General features: G+C 37.0%; 1 protein-coding gene across 1 annotated transcript in view; it reads right to left on the reverse strand.

The window, feature by feature from the left end:
* The window catches only part of DNTT (DNA nucleotidylexotransferase), a 95,485-nt gene that overhangs the window by 60,333 nt on the left and 19,763 nt on the right, over positions 1 to 15,389 (reverse strand). Inside the window, exons 4-7 of the mRNA XM_050899214.1 lie at positions 12,789 to 12,959; positions 11,455 to 11,526; positions 8,307 to 8,430; positions 6,807 to 6,939 (exon numbers count right to left, since the gene is read on the reverse strand). Of these exons, the coding sequence (XP_050755171.1) occupies positions 6,807 to 6,939; positions 8,307 to 8,430; positions 11,455 to 11,526; positions 12,789 to 12,959 (500 nt within the window). The remainder of the gene's footprint in view (positions 1 to 6,806; positions 6,940 to 8,306; positions 8,431 to 11,454; positions 11,527 to 12,788; positions 12,960 to 15,389) is intronic.

Raw genomic sequence — 15,389 nt, forward strand, 5'->3', positions numbered from 1 at the left:
GCTGAGTGCTCAACTGTTTCATGTATTCTTACAAAGTTCTTTTTGTCCATGACTCCCAGCTACCTTATTCATCAGCTTCTACTTCATGATTCATCATAGCTAATAATAGATGAAATGAGTGGAAAAATAATCAAAGCTGTAATGACAAAAGGAAGTGTCTGAATTACTCCAATAGATTATCTTCTAAATTGACTTGGCTAGCCATTAATTTGGATAAAAATGATTTTCTCCTTTCTCAACTTATTTTTTAATGGGTTATGGAAAATTAGAAGCAGTAACTAGTGATGACCTCTCTTCTCTCCCAGTTGTAGTGCCTCTAACTCCTGCCACAGAATATTTTTACTCACAGCATCCCAATACCTCAAGGTCAAACACTTCTAAACTTAGGGAGTTCGGTAAGGTGAAGCTGTTTTACTAAGCTTTAAGACCAACCAGATCAGATTAGAACATCTCTGGGTTAAAAACCTCATCCAAAGTGGACTATAGCTTATCAGAGGCAAAGCTGTGCTCATGAATGATATCCAAACAGTCTCTTCAGTCTGTTGCTGGAAGAATTGCTAGGTTCTTCCAGGATCTGCTTAAATTAGAGTGCGTGCAAACTACCGTATCAGCTCAAATGTTCAGTGAGCAGCTTGCCTTACAGCTCCTTTATAGCAGATTTTTCCCTGACAAAATGAAATAACAGCAGATAAAAAATTTACTTCTTATAACAGCAGTAGAAGAAAATGAGCAGAAATTACAGTATTTGGACTTGAGCAGCTGGGTATAGCTTCTGTCTTCCCTTACTATAGCTTGTGTTCTGGAGTAAAAAAACAGATAGAAATAACTGTATCTAAGAATAGTATAAATGCAAAGATACACTGTAATGACAAGGTGTGAGTAGAATAAGGAACCTCTGCTTAGGAGTTTGTCTAAAAACTTAAGGAAAGAAACTTTTGCTAAATTAATTGTATTAGTTTGAAGTCTGGCACTATTTTAATCCTAGCTCTGAGCAGAAAGAAAACAATTTGTGTAATAGGACTTCAAATATATTTATTTCTCAGAACCTAACAAAGATTTGGTGTCACGGCAGGTGTTCTAGCCTCATTGTAGAACCTCTACAGCCTGCTAAAGAATACTTTTATTAGAGGTATCGAATATGAAAAGGTCAAATAGAGTTTTTTATCAGGATTTATCAAGAAATTCTGTCAGAGGCCACATGACTAGCTCAGTTAAACAAACCACCAAGTCTTGAGTATATACCAAGAGCTTGGAAAGTGCAATATTCTTCATATATTAGATCTCACTTTCTCTCATTTATGAGCATGTGTCAATACAGTTAGATAACTGTGATTCCAGATGCCTTATAGAAGTCTCATTTCTGAAATGAAGGTGCCACAATAACATTAGTTATTCATCAGTGCGTGAGTCTGTAAAATAATCTCTGGAAGTGTTTCGTTGTCCCAGTTATTTCATTTTACTTCATCTCTGAGACTGAAGGGAGAGATATCTTTAAATGATTTTCTTAATACACAACAGGAAAGACCAGAGTCCTGTCCCATATCATTACTTTTTGCATTCCTTCGCCTTGTAGGAAATGTCACTGCACACAGGAAAGAAACTTTTGCATTGTAATATACAAAAGCATGGCGGCACTGCCTGACAAACACACTGACCCCGTCCTTTGCTTTCTTCATTGCTTTTCTGTTAGCAATCCTTATCTTCACATGTTACAGAGCCTCAAATCCCAATTTCTAAAAGATAATATAAAATTCAAGCAAGGAGACAGTGATCTACAATTAGGCTCACGTTAGCACAGAATTCAATAATAAGAGAGTCTGAGACAAAACTTCCCTGAAGACTGATGCAAGATAGAGGAATTAGCCTCCCAGTCAAGACAAATAATACACAACAGGCGCTAGTTATTCTGCTTGATGCATTGCCCAAGACACTTGGATACCTTCTTAAGAACTGCAATATGAAAACTTATCTAAAACTAATTGTCTTCTTAGTCTACTTCACTCTATCTTAAGACAAAGATGGGAGAAGTTAACAAAAGTGTGTCTAAGTAAATCTCATTTGAGAAAGTCAGAACTGAAATTGTAATACCAACGGGATGCCTAGGTAATTTCTAAAAAATAAGTGCCTATTGATGATGTAGTAACTATGTGCTCAAATCATAGCAATACAATCCTGCTGCTGCCGAGCTAACCACAACTATTTGAGTGTGCTACATAGAACATAAGAAAACTGAAACCTAATTTGTAAATCATTTGTGAATCATATGGACAAAGCACACAGAAAGGCTAACAGAAAGCCATGCTGGAAACGCAGTTAATGAACATGATGATTTATTCTTATTATTGCATTTAATTCTTATACCAGATCCTTTTCTGAACTTCTCCAGTCAAATTTGGTTTTTGTGGGTGTGTGTATTGAGATATGAATAACCAGTACAAAGATTGAAGTCATAAACTACATATAGTATATAATGCTTCCTCCAAGCATTTTTGCTCTTAGGAAGCGCTCAATCTAGATCACCTCTTAGTGGCAAAACCAAATATCAGCAGCTAAATCAAGTCAGCAAAAACCCAGGATCTTGCAGAATGTGGTGATAATGATTCAGCCCATGACAACCTTTTCTTGAAGTCACTGTGAAGCCAAGCCCTAACATGGAGTTATGGGGAAAAAGGGGGAAAACTCCTTCAGTTTCACTGCCATGAAACCTAGTGTGAAGTTCTCTGTCTACTTGTCATTACTAACAATCCTACAACAATGCTAATATTATTAATAATAGCATTAACATACTGCTAATAGAAATTAAATTATCTGTAATATCCAGTAATATATACAAGAGGAGATAATGCTATTACCACTGAAAAACCCTTAATTCTCTTCATAGAATAAAATTGTATTTTTAATAACCAGGAAAAAAATTATCAGGTCATCAGTTTAACTCTCATTTGAAAGTGATAACATACATTAGCCTAAACTACACTCCTGCCTTGGATATAGTTGGGAAAAACACAGTACTAATCACGGATGTCACACACTAAAATAAAATTTCTTTTCTCCCCATCCCAGGGCCTCTCTTTAACTCAATGTTGGAAGGAAAACTTCACCCTCAGTGGCTTTTGTAACTTGTAATATGAGGTGCTATTCCCCACCTCAGAATTTGTCTCATTAACTTTAAGAAGAAAACAGTCTTAACTCTCAGCAATTCAAAACAAGAGAGGCTGAGCACTGAAAAGAATGTCATGCCAATTCCTAATTCAAATAGACTGCATGGCAAATTCAGTCTTTCTGATAACATTGTCCATGGTATGCTTTCTATTGCACTATCAGCATCTTCAGTACTTCCTTCTCTACAGTCGAGCTAATAGGCCTCACTAGATAGACAATGAAATGCATTCCACACTATGTGGGTGTGATTTATTTATTTCATAACTACAATTGCTCTACTTCTATATTTCCATGCATTTCAGTGTTGTAATTTCTGTTTCAAAATAACCCAGATAAGTGTCACAAAAAGATTTAAAAAAAAAGAAAAAAATTCTCCCAACCTCTCATACAAAACTATACCAACTGAAACTTAAGGAGTATGTTTTACAGGTGGTTAGCTAAGTATTTCTGTGGGTAAACTCATCCAGACTTCACTAATTTATTCATTTCTGCTCCCAAATGATTTCAAATTAGAGAGATACTGAAGAGTTGTCATCACGACCCTTTATTTCAGTTACTTTTAAGTCTTTATATTCCTTTATGAATTTGGATAACTGAAAAGAGAGTTGCCTTCAACCAAACGTAGCATTATTGCCACTTCCAATCAAAAACACAAGGAAAGTGCTTCTGATTAAAGAATTAAATTCTGATTAAAGAATTGGAAAGTAAAAGCATCAAGGAAGTAGTAGACACTGAAGTCTGCTTCAGTAATATGATCCTTCAGAAGAGGTAAAAGAAAGAATTTGGGGGCTAAGATGAAACTACAGAATGTTAGAGCAAAAGAGGAAATAAATTGTACACAACTGGTCAGAGAAACAGGTCTTCATATGTTCTCAATAAGATTGCATCAGCTTTTCCAGTTTTCATGCCTGTCATGGTTTAACCCCAGCCGGCAACTAAGCACCTCACAGCTGCTCCCTCAATCCCTCCCTCCCCAGTGCGATGGGGGAGAGAATCAGAAGAGTAAAAGTGAGAAAACTCATGGGTCAAGATAAAAACAGCTTAATAGGTAAAGCAAAAGTCATGCACACAAGCAAAGCAAAACAAGGAATTCATTCACCACTTCCCATCGGCAGGCAGGTGTTCAGCCATCCCCAGGAAAGCAGGGCTCCATCACACATAATGGTTACTTGGGAAGACAAACACCATCACTCCGAATGTCCCCCCCTTCCTTCTTCTTCCCCCTTCTTCCCCCAGCTTTATATGCTGAGCATGATGTCATATGGTATGGAATATCCCTTTGGTCAGTTGGGGTCAGCTGTCCCGGCTGTGTCCCCTCCCAACTTCTTGTGCCCCCCCAGCCTCCTCGCTGGTGGGGTGGGGTGAGGAGCAGAAAAGGCCTTGATTCTGTGTAAGCGCTGCTCGGCAGTAACTAAAACATCCCTGTGTTACCAACACTGTTTCCAGCACAAATCCAAAACATAGCCCCATACTAGCTACTGTGAAGAAAATTAACTCTACCCCAGCCAAAACCAGCACAATGCCTGTCCTGGTTTCAGCTGGGATAGACTTAATTTTCTTCTTAGTAGCTGGTATAGTGCTGGGTTTTGGATTTAGTGTGAGAATGATGTTGACAACACGCTGATGTTTTAGTTGTTGCTATGTAGCGGTTATCCTAAGCCAAGGACTTTTCAGTTTCCCATGCTCTGCCAGCAAGCAGGTGTGCAAGAAGCTGGGAGGGAGCAGAGCCGGGGCAGCTGACCCGAACTAGCCAAAGGGATATTCCATACCATAGAACATCATGCCCAGTATATAAATAGGGGAAGTTGGCCAGGAGGGGCAGATCGCTGCTTGGGCATCGGTCAGCGGGTGGTGAGCAATTGCATTGTGCATCACTTGTCTTTTCTTGGGCTTTATTTCTCTCTTTGTTTATTTTTTAGATAAGAGCAGTTTAATAACTAAAATAAAATAAAATATAATACTAACAATAATAATAATAAAAATATAATAATAATAATAATAGTAATGAAAAGCAATACAACAAAAAATTTCTCTTCTGGTTTGACACACCCATTTAGGGATACAAAAGCTTATTCTTAATAAAAAAGAGAATGGCTAACTATTATATCCCCCTGAAATAATAAGCAAAACAACAGGCTTAAATTTGATGTGCGAGATTCAAACTTTGCAAAGAACTAAGCTGCCAACAAAGCTCACAAATACATCATATCAGAAGAAACTGGGAATTTTCAGTGTGATAACAGTTCTGTCCCTGCAACTCTCTGACCCATCTAGACATGTGTTAATCAGTTATATCCAAGTTACTAACAACACAAGGTCCCTGACTTGCATCAGTGGGAAGAGACTGCCATCACATGCCTCTTAAACAAGGACTCGCAGAATGATGACACTTGAGGTTTTGAATATAAAGTTTTATCTTGTTCTTGTATCTCTCGTCAGGGTTCACAGTTGAGCCTAACGCTTCTTACTGACCACAATGTTTTATAGAAATTATGTAGCTGGTGGCTGCAAACATTCTTACAATAAAGATGGGACATACAAGGAATAATTATAAATATCATGAGGTGGCACAAAGGTGATAAAATACATTCATCACAGTCACTGTGTATGTATATAGCAATTACAAATCAGATCTTATTTTAGCAGAGGAGTGAGTCTATGCAGGCCTATCTAGGCTCACAATAATAAATCACACAAGTGATACATTAATTATTAACTTTCTTCTGTCTTTTGCTTTCATACCAGTGTGTATTTTGAGTTCTAAGAGAATACTTTAAGTATTTTTGAAAGATATTTTTATATTAAAAAAATAGTCAAAGTTTTACAAAGTAATAAATTAAGCAGCAAGAGATTTAAGGTGCCGACTAAGGGTTTTTTTGTTTATGAGCATGACACATACTACAAGTAGTGACATAATGGGGGACTGAGTACAGAGCAAGGAACCTGATACTCCTGAAGACTATTCCCAGTCTCAATATTTTGCTGTGTGGCTTTAGGAAAGCTCTCAAGTAAGTGCTGAAAGAATGAATTGTGTATGTCCTGAGCAACAGTTTCAGGTTTGGTTTTACAGAGCAAGACCAAAAGCTTTAGGAATAAAAATCACCGAGAAAAGAAATTCTGAGATCACCCTATCTATACAGAGGTTAGTGTATATTCAGTTTAGTCAGTGTTTACTGCAAAGTATACTTGTAACACTACAAACTCTGCCTTATCACATTTCAGTCTCATGTGACCAAGTTCTCTTAAAAAAAAACCAAAACACCAAGATTTGCCTTAAAGCTATTGTATCTTTCTTTCAGGCATGGCCTTACAATAGTGGCAGCCTTGGGAATTCAGATCCACTAAAAGAGAAAAAAATATGCTAAAGTACGGTATGTGATCTAAACATTGTTTTTCCAGCAAGCTATTCTTACATAGATTTTGTTCTGACAAACCAACCATCTATAGTAATAAAACACAGGAACCTGGGAATGTCATAGGATTGCTCTCCTGTTTGGAAAACAAAACAAAACAAAAACCAACCAACCATTGAAAACAAACTCTGATACTTTCCCACTAAGCTTCTTTGACTTTTCCAAGACAGAAACATCATTTTGTGCGTACCTGAATAAAACAGCCGAGTGACCTCATTTGTTTTCACTCACCTCCTGAAACCACCAGTTATGGTAACTAAAGCATCTGGTAGAAACGTACACACAGTATTCTTGACAATCAAGCTTACTGCATCCGCTTCTGTCTTAGATACACAGCTAACAAGGTCCTCATAGTAGAGAAACCCTGGAAATCAAAGGCAAAAAAGTGCCAATCACTCTGTGGAATTATCAAAGTCTACATAGTGTTATGTAAGCCTTGTGTGAAATAGCCACCTCTCACCAAGAAGTTAAACCACACAACTCTACCATGGGCAAGGGAACGCTATCTAATGGCAAGAAATAAGAAATGCTCAATCTTGAACCTGAAACTATAGGTTTGTTTCAGGACATGTTGTGGGAAGAAATATATTTTGATCCAGCCTCTTCAGGAGTCTTTTCCTTCCTCCCCACCATTCCTGGAGTCAGCCTCCTGCCTTGGGTGAGGGGGATCACAGGCAAGAGACAGCCTCTTCCTTCCCTCATCTTTGTCCTAGTTTGTATATATTTTTGTCATTATAATTTGTTATAAATTGTAACAGCAGTTACAATTGTAACAGCAGTTACAATTTATAACAACATAGCAGTCAGGATAATTGCTCCACTTGCTGAGAACCTGAATATTTATAAATTACTCTGACTTGCCTACCAGCTCCCATCAATGGCATTTCTGCATGTACTGCTTTAAAAGGTGCTCTTCCCAAAATGATGAGGTTCTACCCAAGTACAGGGCTCAGAGGTATGTGAAATATCCCAGCTATCTTTATGTCTGATCACAGAGGTTGTATCAAAAGAGCCCAATCCTGCAGCTTGCTTCACGTTTGGATATGATACGTAAAAGAAAAAAGGAAAAAGGAGCATGAATGTCGGCAAGCTGATCCAAGGGATTCTGAGGTGATGTAAAATACATGGGTTTCATGCAAAAATAGTTACATTATTTTAACATCATGTTATACAATCTGCTTTTCTTAATGTAACTGATTCCTTTGTTTAAATTAGTTCCTTTATCTAAGGAAACGGCACACATGCAAAAAAAAAAAATTTATGGGGAAGCAACATTATTCATTCGACTACGTTTAACACTTTAAAGTTAAGACTTGCTAGGATTATGGAAGCAATTTTGCAAGTATTTTACTACAAATCTTCATTTGTCACTAAAGTAGGGCTGCCTTGAAGGTGACAGGTCTCTGAAAAGTAGTTCTGGGCTTTCCTAATGTTGTAGTTTTTTCACGACCTGTGCAATAATGACCCATTAATAGTTTTGTGTATAAGAGCAGATTCCATTGGGTATCTGTGTAAGCAATTAAAAAATATGCATATTCATATGTTTTGAATGACACCATTTTTAATTAGGAGCTCTGTTAGTCCAAATATTATTTTAAATCAATAATTTAATATTCACAAGACACTGCAGCAAGAAAATGGATGTATAAATGAACTTTGCCTCCTCCTCTGATTCTGTTATCAAGTTCTTAGACCACTTAGATACAAGTTTTTATGATACTTTCACCTTACCTGCTTTCTGCATTTTTGACAGCTTCAGGGTCTTGTCAGCTTTTACCTCTTCCAGAGTTCGTAAACCCATTCTGTACCATTTCTCAGATGTCTTCACTCCCACTCCAAAAACTGAAGTAAATTGCTAAGGTCAGTAGAAGAACACACATTTCAGTGTTGTTTTCTAAAGGAGCAGTGAATTAACAATAAGCGGGTAACAACAAGGTTTCACAGGGAAAATACTGGGCAGAGTTTATCTTGCTTTGAAGATAAATAACAGTGTAATACAAATATACAGATTCAGCTTCCTTTCTTTGCATAGTTACACTACAGACAATTGTTTTTATACATGGACAGTTCTCATTAAAGTGAAATCTAAACAATAATACAGTAGTAGCCCCAGCACCTTTGTGTGATTTACCTAAATGTACACTTTCAACTAAGGCTTGAAATAAGGATAGTAGTCTTTATTTTTACTGCATTTCTTAATAGAAATGCAAACGATAGTGTTAAGTAGCTGGATTCCCTTACACTGACTTCATAGAATAAGAGATGTCTCAAGACTATCTTCCTAATTTGACTGACATTACGATTTTGTATTATATGCACGACCAGCTCTTAGTTGTACACATGATGTTGGTGTTGCAGCACTCCTGAGAGATGGGGTCGGTGGGAACCCTATGGCTCTTGAAATTCTGCAGCGAGGGCAATGGGTCTCAATGGTGCATGGAAACAGATGGTAAGTACGTAAAGACAACTAATCTATTCTTATCCTGCATTCTATAAAACACATATGTTTGGAGGTCGCGCCCAATATTGTTTTCCAAAATGGGATTCAATTTCAAGTACAAACGGTAATTTTTGTTTGCTTGCATATTATAAACAGTCTTACAATCCTTCAGTCCTCATGTGAGCCAAGCTAAATTCCTATACGTCTTATTTGGAGTACAGATTTCACTATTTTGCCCACTGGAAAAAAAAAATGCCCAAATCTACCAGTCTCTGAAGTTTTAGTATGGTTATATTCCATTTATTCTGAAGTAATTTTGTACACTAACTTATTCCCCAAGTAAAGCAAAAATGTCACAATTGTAAGCATTATTCAGTGGATCAATATCTCAGATGAACAGTGATAGGAAAGCAAGAGGGGAAACTTTCATGCTTGCCCAAAAGCACGTTCTTTATGTTCAGTTTGTCAATACTGAAGCTCTCAATAGTTTCTTTGTAGTTTTATAGAATTCAGTGAGCAGCTGCGTAAGACATGAATAACTGCTGTTTTCCATTGAATCTACAACCTCTGAATTCCAACCATGCTAGCTTTATTTTGTGTTTTTCTAAAGAGATTAATTCTTTGGAAATAATTAAGATAAAGAAAAGAGAAAAATTAAAATCTTGGATAATATTAAATAGGAATTACCCTACATTTTGTATATAATGGATGAAATTACCTACTCTTTGTCTGAATCATGAGTGTTTATGAAAGAATGTGATTTTTTAAAATACTTAGATTGTTATCTTTTAATGTTTTTGCTAGTGCTAAAAGATTTTCAAAAAGGTTTGTTACTGGGTTTAGAATGATTCCAAGAGACTTAATTAATATTGGGATAGAGAACTAAAGAAAATGGATTCTATGCCACTGTCCGAATTTTTAGAAAAAAAAACCCATATTTTTTTCTTTTCATACTAAGATCCATTATTATTCAATATATTTATAGATGTCAATTTAGAGACACTGCCAAGAGTGCAGTGTGAGTAGCAGGTAACCCATTTCTTTAATTGTGTATGCGAGCATTGCTCTTTTTCAGCTGGTGAAAGTGAATTATACGAACTTGTTCTCTGCAGCATCCACTTCCATAAGGAGGCAAACTGACCATGTCATTCATGTGCCCTACATCTAAAACATAGGCTATATAATTTATTTCAGTTGTTTGATAACTGTGGTCCTGGGACCAGCAGTGATCTTTTAAGTCTTGATGAGTGATTTGCAGCAGCTACCAGAACCATGCTAAACAGTAAAATTTAGGAATTCACTAATAATATGGGATTCTTCTTGGCTTTCTTAGAAACACATAAAAAATTGTTGGGAAAAACTAGCTACAGCCAATTTAGCCAAAATGTTGAGACTGTGCTCTGCTAACAAGAGAGCCACATAAGCTTGTTGTAATTTGGCATGTGAAACAAGGTATGAAGCATATTTGAGATAATCTGTCCCCTGATAGGTTTTGTTCTAATCTCCAAGAAATTTTCTTAAACCCTGAAACATGAGATTTAATGGCTGATCCTCAATCTTTATTACCGTTAATAAGCAAGTCTGGTTCCTGAATCCTGTTATACATGTGAACCTACCCCTCTTCTCTGAGTATTGTTACAGATGACATCAACAACTATCACTAAACATCCTTTCATACTTGTATTACTGGTCAGAGAGAATGGAAGAGCCTTTCAATAGCTGAAGTAAAAGTGAGTAATGCAGGGGAGAATTAAACAGTCCCATTCTTTTTACTCTCCGATTTAAATTTTTCTCAAGGTACAAACAGGACATTTTTAGAGATTAAAACTGCAGACAAAATTGGAAAAAAAAATTTCCAGTATATATTTTTCTAGTGCAGAATTCACTGAAAATTTAAGAAATGGGAACTGCAGTATTTATGTGTTTTAGATTCCCTGTACCTATGAAGAAGTGTGACCATGACTCTGAACCTACCATCTGCCTAATAAAGAAATATCTCCTGTCCTCTTCCTTCTGCCTCACACAAAAGAGAATTAAAATAGATCTGAGTCGACTTCTTCACCTGGTATTTTCTTAATGCCAGAATAAGATGGTGTAGTGTTATAACGATAATCAACTGAGGGAAAAATAAACCCAACATCGGGTTAAACTTACAGCAAAGAGTATGCATTACATTAGTTTTCAGGAAAAAGAGATTGTTAGTTCAAGCTTAAGAGCAACTGTGTATGCATCACATTAATTAGAAACGTAACTGATTTCACCATTATTCCTTACTCCATCACAGTTTCTCTCTCTCCCTTTCTCTTTATTCAAGACCTTTCTTTATACTTGATATTGGATGTTCCTTTATAATGAAATTGATGGTTATTTCTAAGCTCTACCAAACAGAGGAAAATATATGCAATTTTAAACAACAGCAACAAACCTCAAAAGATTTACCTTAAACGATTTGTATCGTTCATCATTTAACACTTCTTTAGCTCTAGAACTCTCTCCTTCTTCAATAATCTCCTATACAAAGAAAAACGTTACTTTAAAAAAAACAAGGTTATGGTAAGATTTAGTGAAATAATCTAAAAGAAAGTCTTATCAACCTGTAAAAACATGAAGAGCATCCTCAGCGAGCATATTGTTTTATTCCATTAGGATCAAACTCTGAAATCCTTTTTGAGACAGAAAATTACTGAAGGATGAAGGAGAAACTGGAACCACAGAATAAATTTCACAGTACTTATTTACTCATAAATTTACTCAAGGATGAAGTAGAAACTGGGACCATGGAATATATTTCACAGTACTTATTTACTCATAAATTCACAGGCAGAAAGCGGTTATTTATCATAAGTTATCAATGGGTTGTCCTGAAAATTAGATTTCATTATTTGCTTGAGTTTACTTCTCTTAAAAGTAAGAGCATTATAAGAACAGATATATTTTTTCTTGAGTGTACAGTTCCTTCAGTCTTTCTGATAAAAATTAACAAACAAAAAAAAACCCCACCAATAAAACCCCCAAAATCATCCTACTTTCTGTGGGATCATAACTTATTTCCCAGTCCCCAGGTAGTAGGTACAAAGAGCACTTCAGAGGCTACATTCTTAACTGGTGGAGTGAGGCAAATAAGGAGCCAGAGTGAATCACAACACTCAGCAATGACCTCTCCAGACAGCTGAGACCCCCTGATCAGCTGCCTGCTGGAATAACAGCACCTGAGATGTGGGGTCCTGAAAAGGCTAAGAATTAAAGAAGAATGCAGGGAATACACAAAGTTCCAGTAAGAATGTAAAGTTCATCCATAACCTAGATAAAAGGCTCTGCTACAACTCATAGCAAGGTAGGATTTAACATTAAAGTCCTAAAATATTTACCAGTTTTGCAAAAATAGTATTTCTAATAAAGCATTCAGGTGAGCAGAGTGATGTTGCCAAGGGCAGAAGTCACATGAACAAAACTATTAACAGTTAACCTCTCACATCCAAATCAGAGTGAGCCTTTAAAAATTACATGCAAAGATGATACTGCATTACTTATTAATTTGTATTTATTTATTAATTACCTTTATTCCTAAGGGCAGGGGTTCCATGACAGAACCTTATGTTACTACAAAAGGTTTCCAGAAATCATTGCATTCTTAGTAACAAGGGTAATATAATGTTATTACAGGAAATACAGAAGGTTGTGTAAATACACCCAGACGTCAATGCTGCACTCTGTGACCTCTAAAAGTAGATCTGTAAAAGAATCAATTGGCAGATAATTCAGAGGTACGTTACCTCAATGACATCTCTGACTCGGTCTCCCATGCAGGGCAACCCTTGTATATCTTTCATTCTGGTTACTGGAAATGGGAGAAATTTCAGCAGAGAAGCGGCTCTCAGAAATTCCAGGCAGATTATTTCATTTTCTTTGAACTCATAATTTTCAGCCATTATCTCAAAGGCGTCCTGGGGAGGGGGGAGGGGAGGTGTAGAAAAAAGTTAAAGCTTAATAAAAGCTTAAGCTATTCAGTATACTCCTTAGAAAGGTTACTTTGTATGCTAATTCAAGAATGATTTCTTTATAATACGGTGAAAAGATAGAGTTAATAAAAAAAAAAAATTCAGCATCATTTTCTAACCACTTGAAAATTTCCAGGTATCATAAAAATTGTCTTTTAGAGGCAAATGTGGGAAAATATTCTGATCTGTAACAAAGCCAACTTTAAAATCTTTTGTAGACTTTCCATATTCTGTGCAGATCTAATAAATCAATGTGAAATAGCACCATAATTTTTAGAATTGTGCCCAAACATAATGTCCCGGTTTTGGCTGGGACAGAGTTAACTCCCTTCTTAGTAGCTGGTACAGTGCTGGGTTTTGGATTTAGTGTGAGAATAATGTTGGTAACACGCTGATGTTTTAGTTGTTGCTAAGTAGCGCTTATCTTAGGCCAAGGACTTTTCAGTTTCCCATGCTCTGCCAGCAAGCAGGTGTGCAAGAAGCTGGGAGGGAGCAGAGCCGGGGCAGCTGACCTGAACTAGCCAAAGGGGTATTCCATACCATGGAACATCATGCCCAGTATATAGACAGGGGGGAGTTGGCCGGGAGGGGCGGATCGCGGCTCTGGCATCTGTCAGCGGGTGGTGAGCAATTGCATTGTGCATCACTGGTTTCTTTTCTTATTTCTTTTTGTTGTTGTATTCTTTCTCATTACAATTATTATTATTATTAGTTAGTAGTGTATTTTTATTTTTACTTTAGTTATTAAACTGTTCTTATCTCAACCCACAAGTTTTACTTTTTTTCCTTTCCTCCTCCCCACCCCGCTGGGAGGGGGGAGGGGGAAGCGGCTGCGTGGTGCTTAGTTGCTGGCTGGGGTTAAACCACGACACATAAGTAATCCAGCAGGTCAGCACACGACATCTTCATTTTCAGACACAACCAAATAGGAGTCTGTGGCAATACTGGAAACCACCACATTCTTTTCAAACTTGTAGCCATGCTTCTATTTAGTAATTTAAGGAATAAACTCACTTTTTCCTCATTTTTCAGAAGTATGAGCTATGCAAAGAGAAAAACATTTTCTTTACAGTTCTTCAGCTATCCATGGCTTGGTTTATTTGACATTGCACCTAAAACTACCTGGAAATTGCCAGTACAATTTTTTTTTTTTTTTTTTTTTTTTTTTTTTAAACTAGCCATATGTCATTTATGCAGCTTTGGAGTCTCCCTCCCTCCCAGAATATATATATGTATCTATCTTAATAGCAGCAATTTTTAGACATGAAACGCAGGGAACATTGCACAGTAGGGGAGAAGAGAAGGAGTTTTTTGGTTTCCCACTGTAGAATACTATGTTTTGGGAGAGAACAAATGCTGCAAAAAAAGCTGGTGATAAGAACTTAGGAAGGCTTGCAGCTGATTAGCAGCTGGAAATCTGAGTTCTTAATGAAACCTTGCACAAAACCTCAAAAATTTTCAAGACTGCAAAATTAAGTGGTTTCTTCAGAGATGTTTAAGAGTGTACTATTTCCAGAAGAGACTTTCACTGTTCAAAATATTTATCCTAAATGCATCCCACACCTGGCTCTTAGGGATGCTCTTGTGCACCATTCAAATGGCACAGGGCAGGCTAGGTACAGACCATAAACAACCAGCCTTGCAAAGCTCCCACACTGCATTGAGTCCTGCACTCCTGCCGGAGATCCCATTTACTCTTCAGCCAGTCTCTAAAGAGCAGCTAACAGATCCTGGCCTTGGAAGGGCCATATGTCCCACTATATCAGTTGCTGCATATCCTTCCTGTTTTCCAAACTTACTCCTGTTTCTTCTTTGACCCACGAGGCATTACAAAACAACAAAGAAGTGGCTGTCAGTGTGCATCTGCCTGCAATTATCACTTCACTGAGCAGTAGTCCAAGTGTCTGTTCAGAAATGGTTTTGGAATAAGGATGAGTAACACCCTGTGATACAGATATCGACAGCAAAGGGCTTACTAGAACAATGACTGCAGTGGATGGTAGGAAGGAATAAGATTAAACAGCTTTTTCTTGCCCTCAGTGTTTATAGGATCACTGTTCATATTTAGGCTCAGATTTCATTTGTAATTAAATATTTCATTATATAGTTTAAAGAAAAATAATTTTAGATTTTGCTTTGATTTTTATCTTAGCATTAATGTGCTTCATACTGGAAGATAAAGCCAAGTAAAAACCAGCAGGCCTTGCACATCCTAAATGCTACATGCGTAATATCTCCAGGTGAACTGGAATCAGTTCCAAGCCCATTAACTGATGTGACAGCAAATCCAGTGAAGTTGTCCCTTTATTACATCCATGGAATGGAGAACAGCATCTGTCACCCTGCATTGAAGGAATACAGCCTGATTTAAACAAC

The sequence above is a fragment of the Gymnogyps californianus genome, chromosome 6 (assembly GCF_018139145.2).
Source record: "Gymnogyps californianus isolate 813 chromosome 6, ASM1813914v2, whole genome shotgun sequence".
In the NCBI taxonomy this organism is placed as follows: domain Eukaryota; kingdom Metazoa; phylum Chordata; class Aves; order Accipitriformes; family Cathartidae; genus Gymnogyps; species Gymnogyps californianus.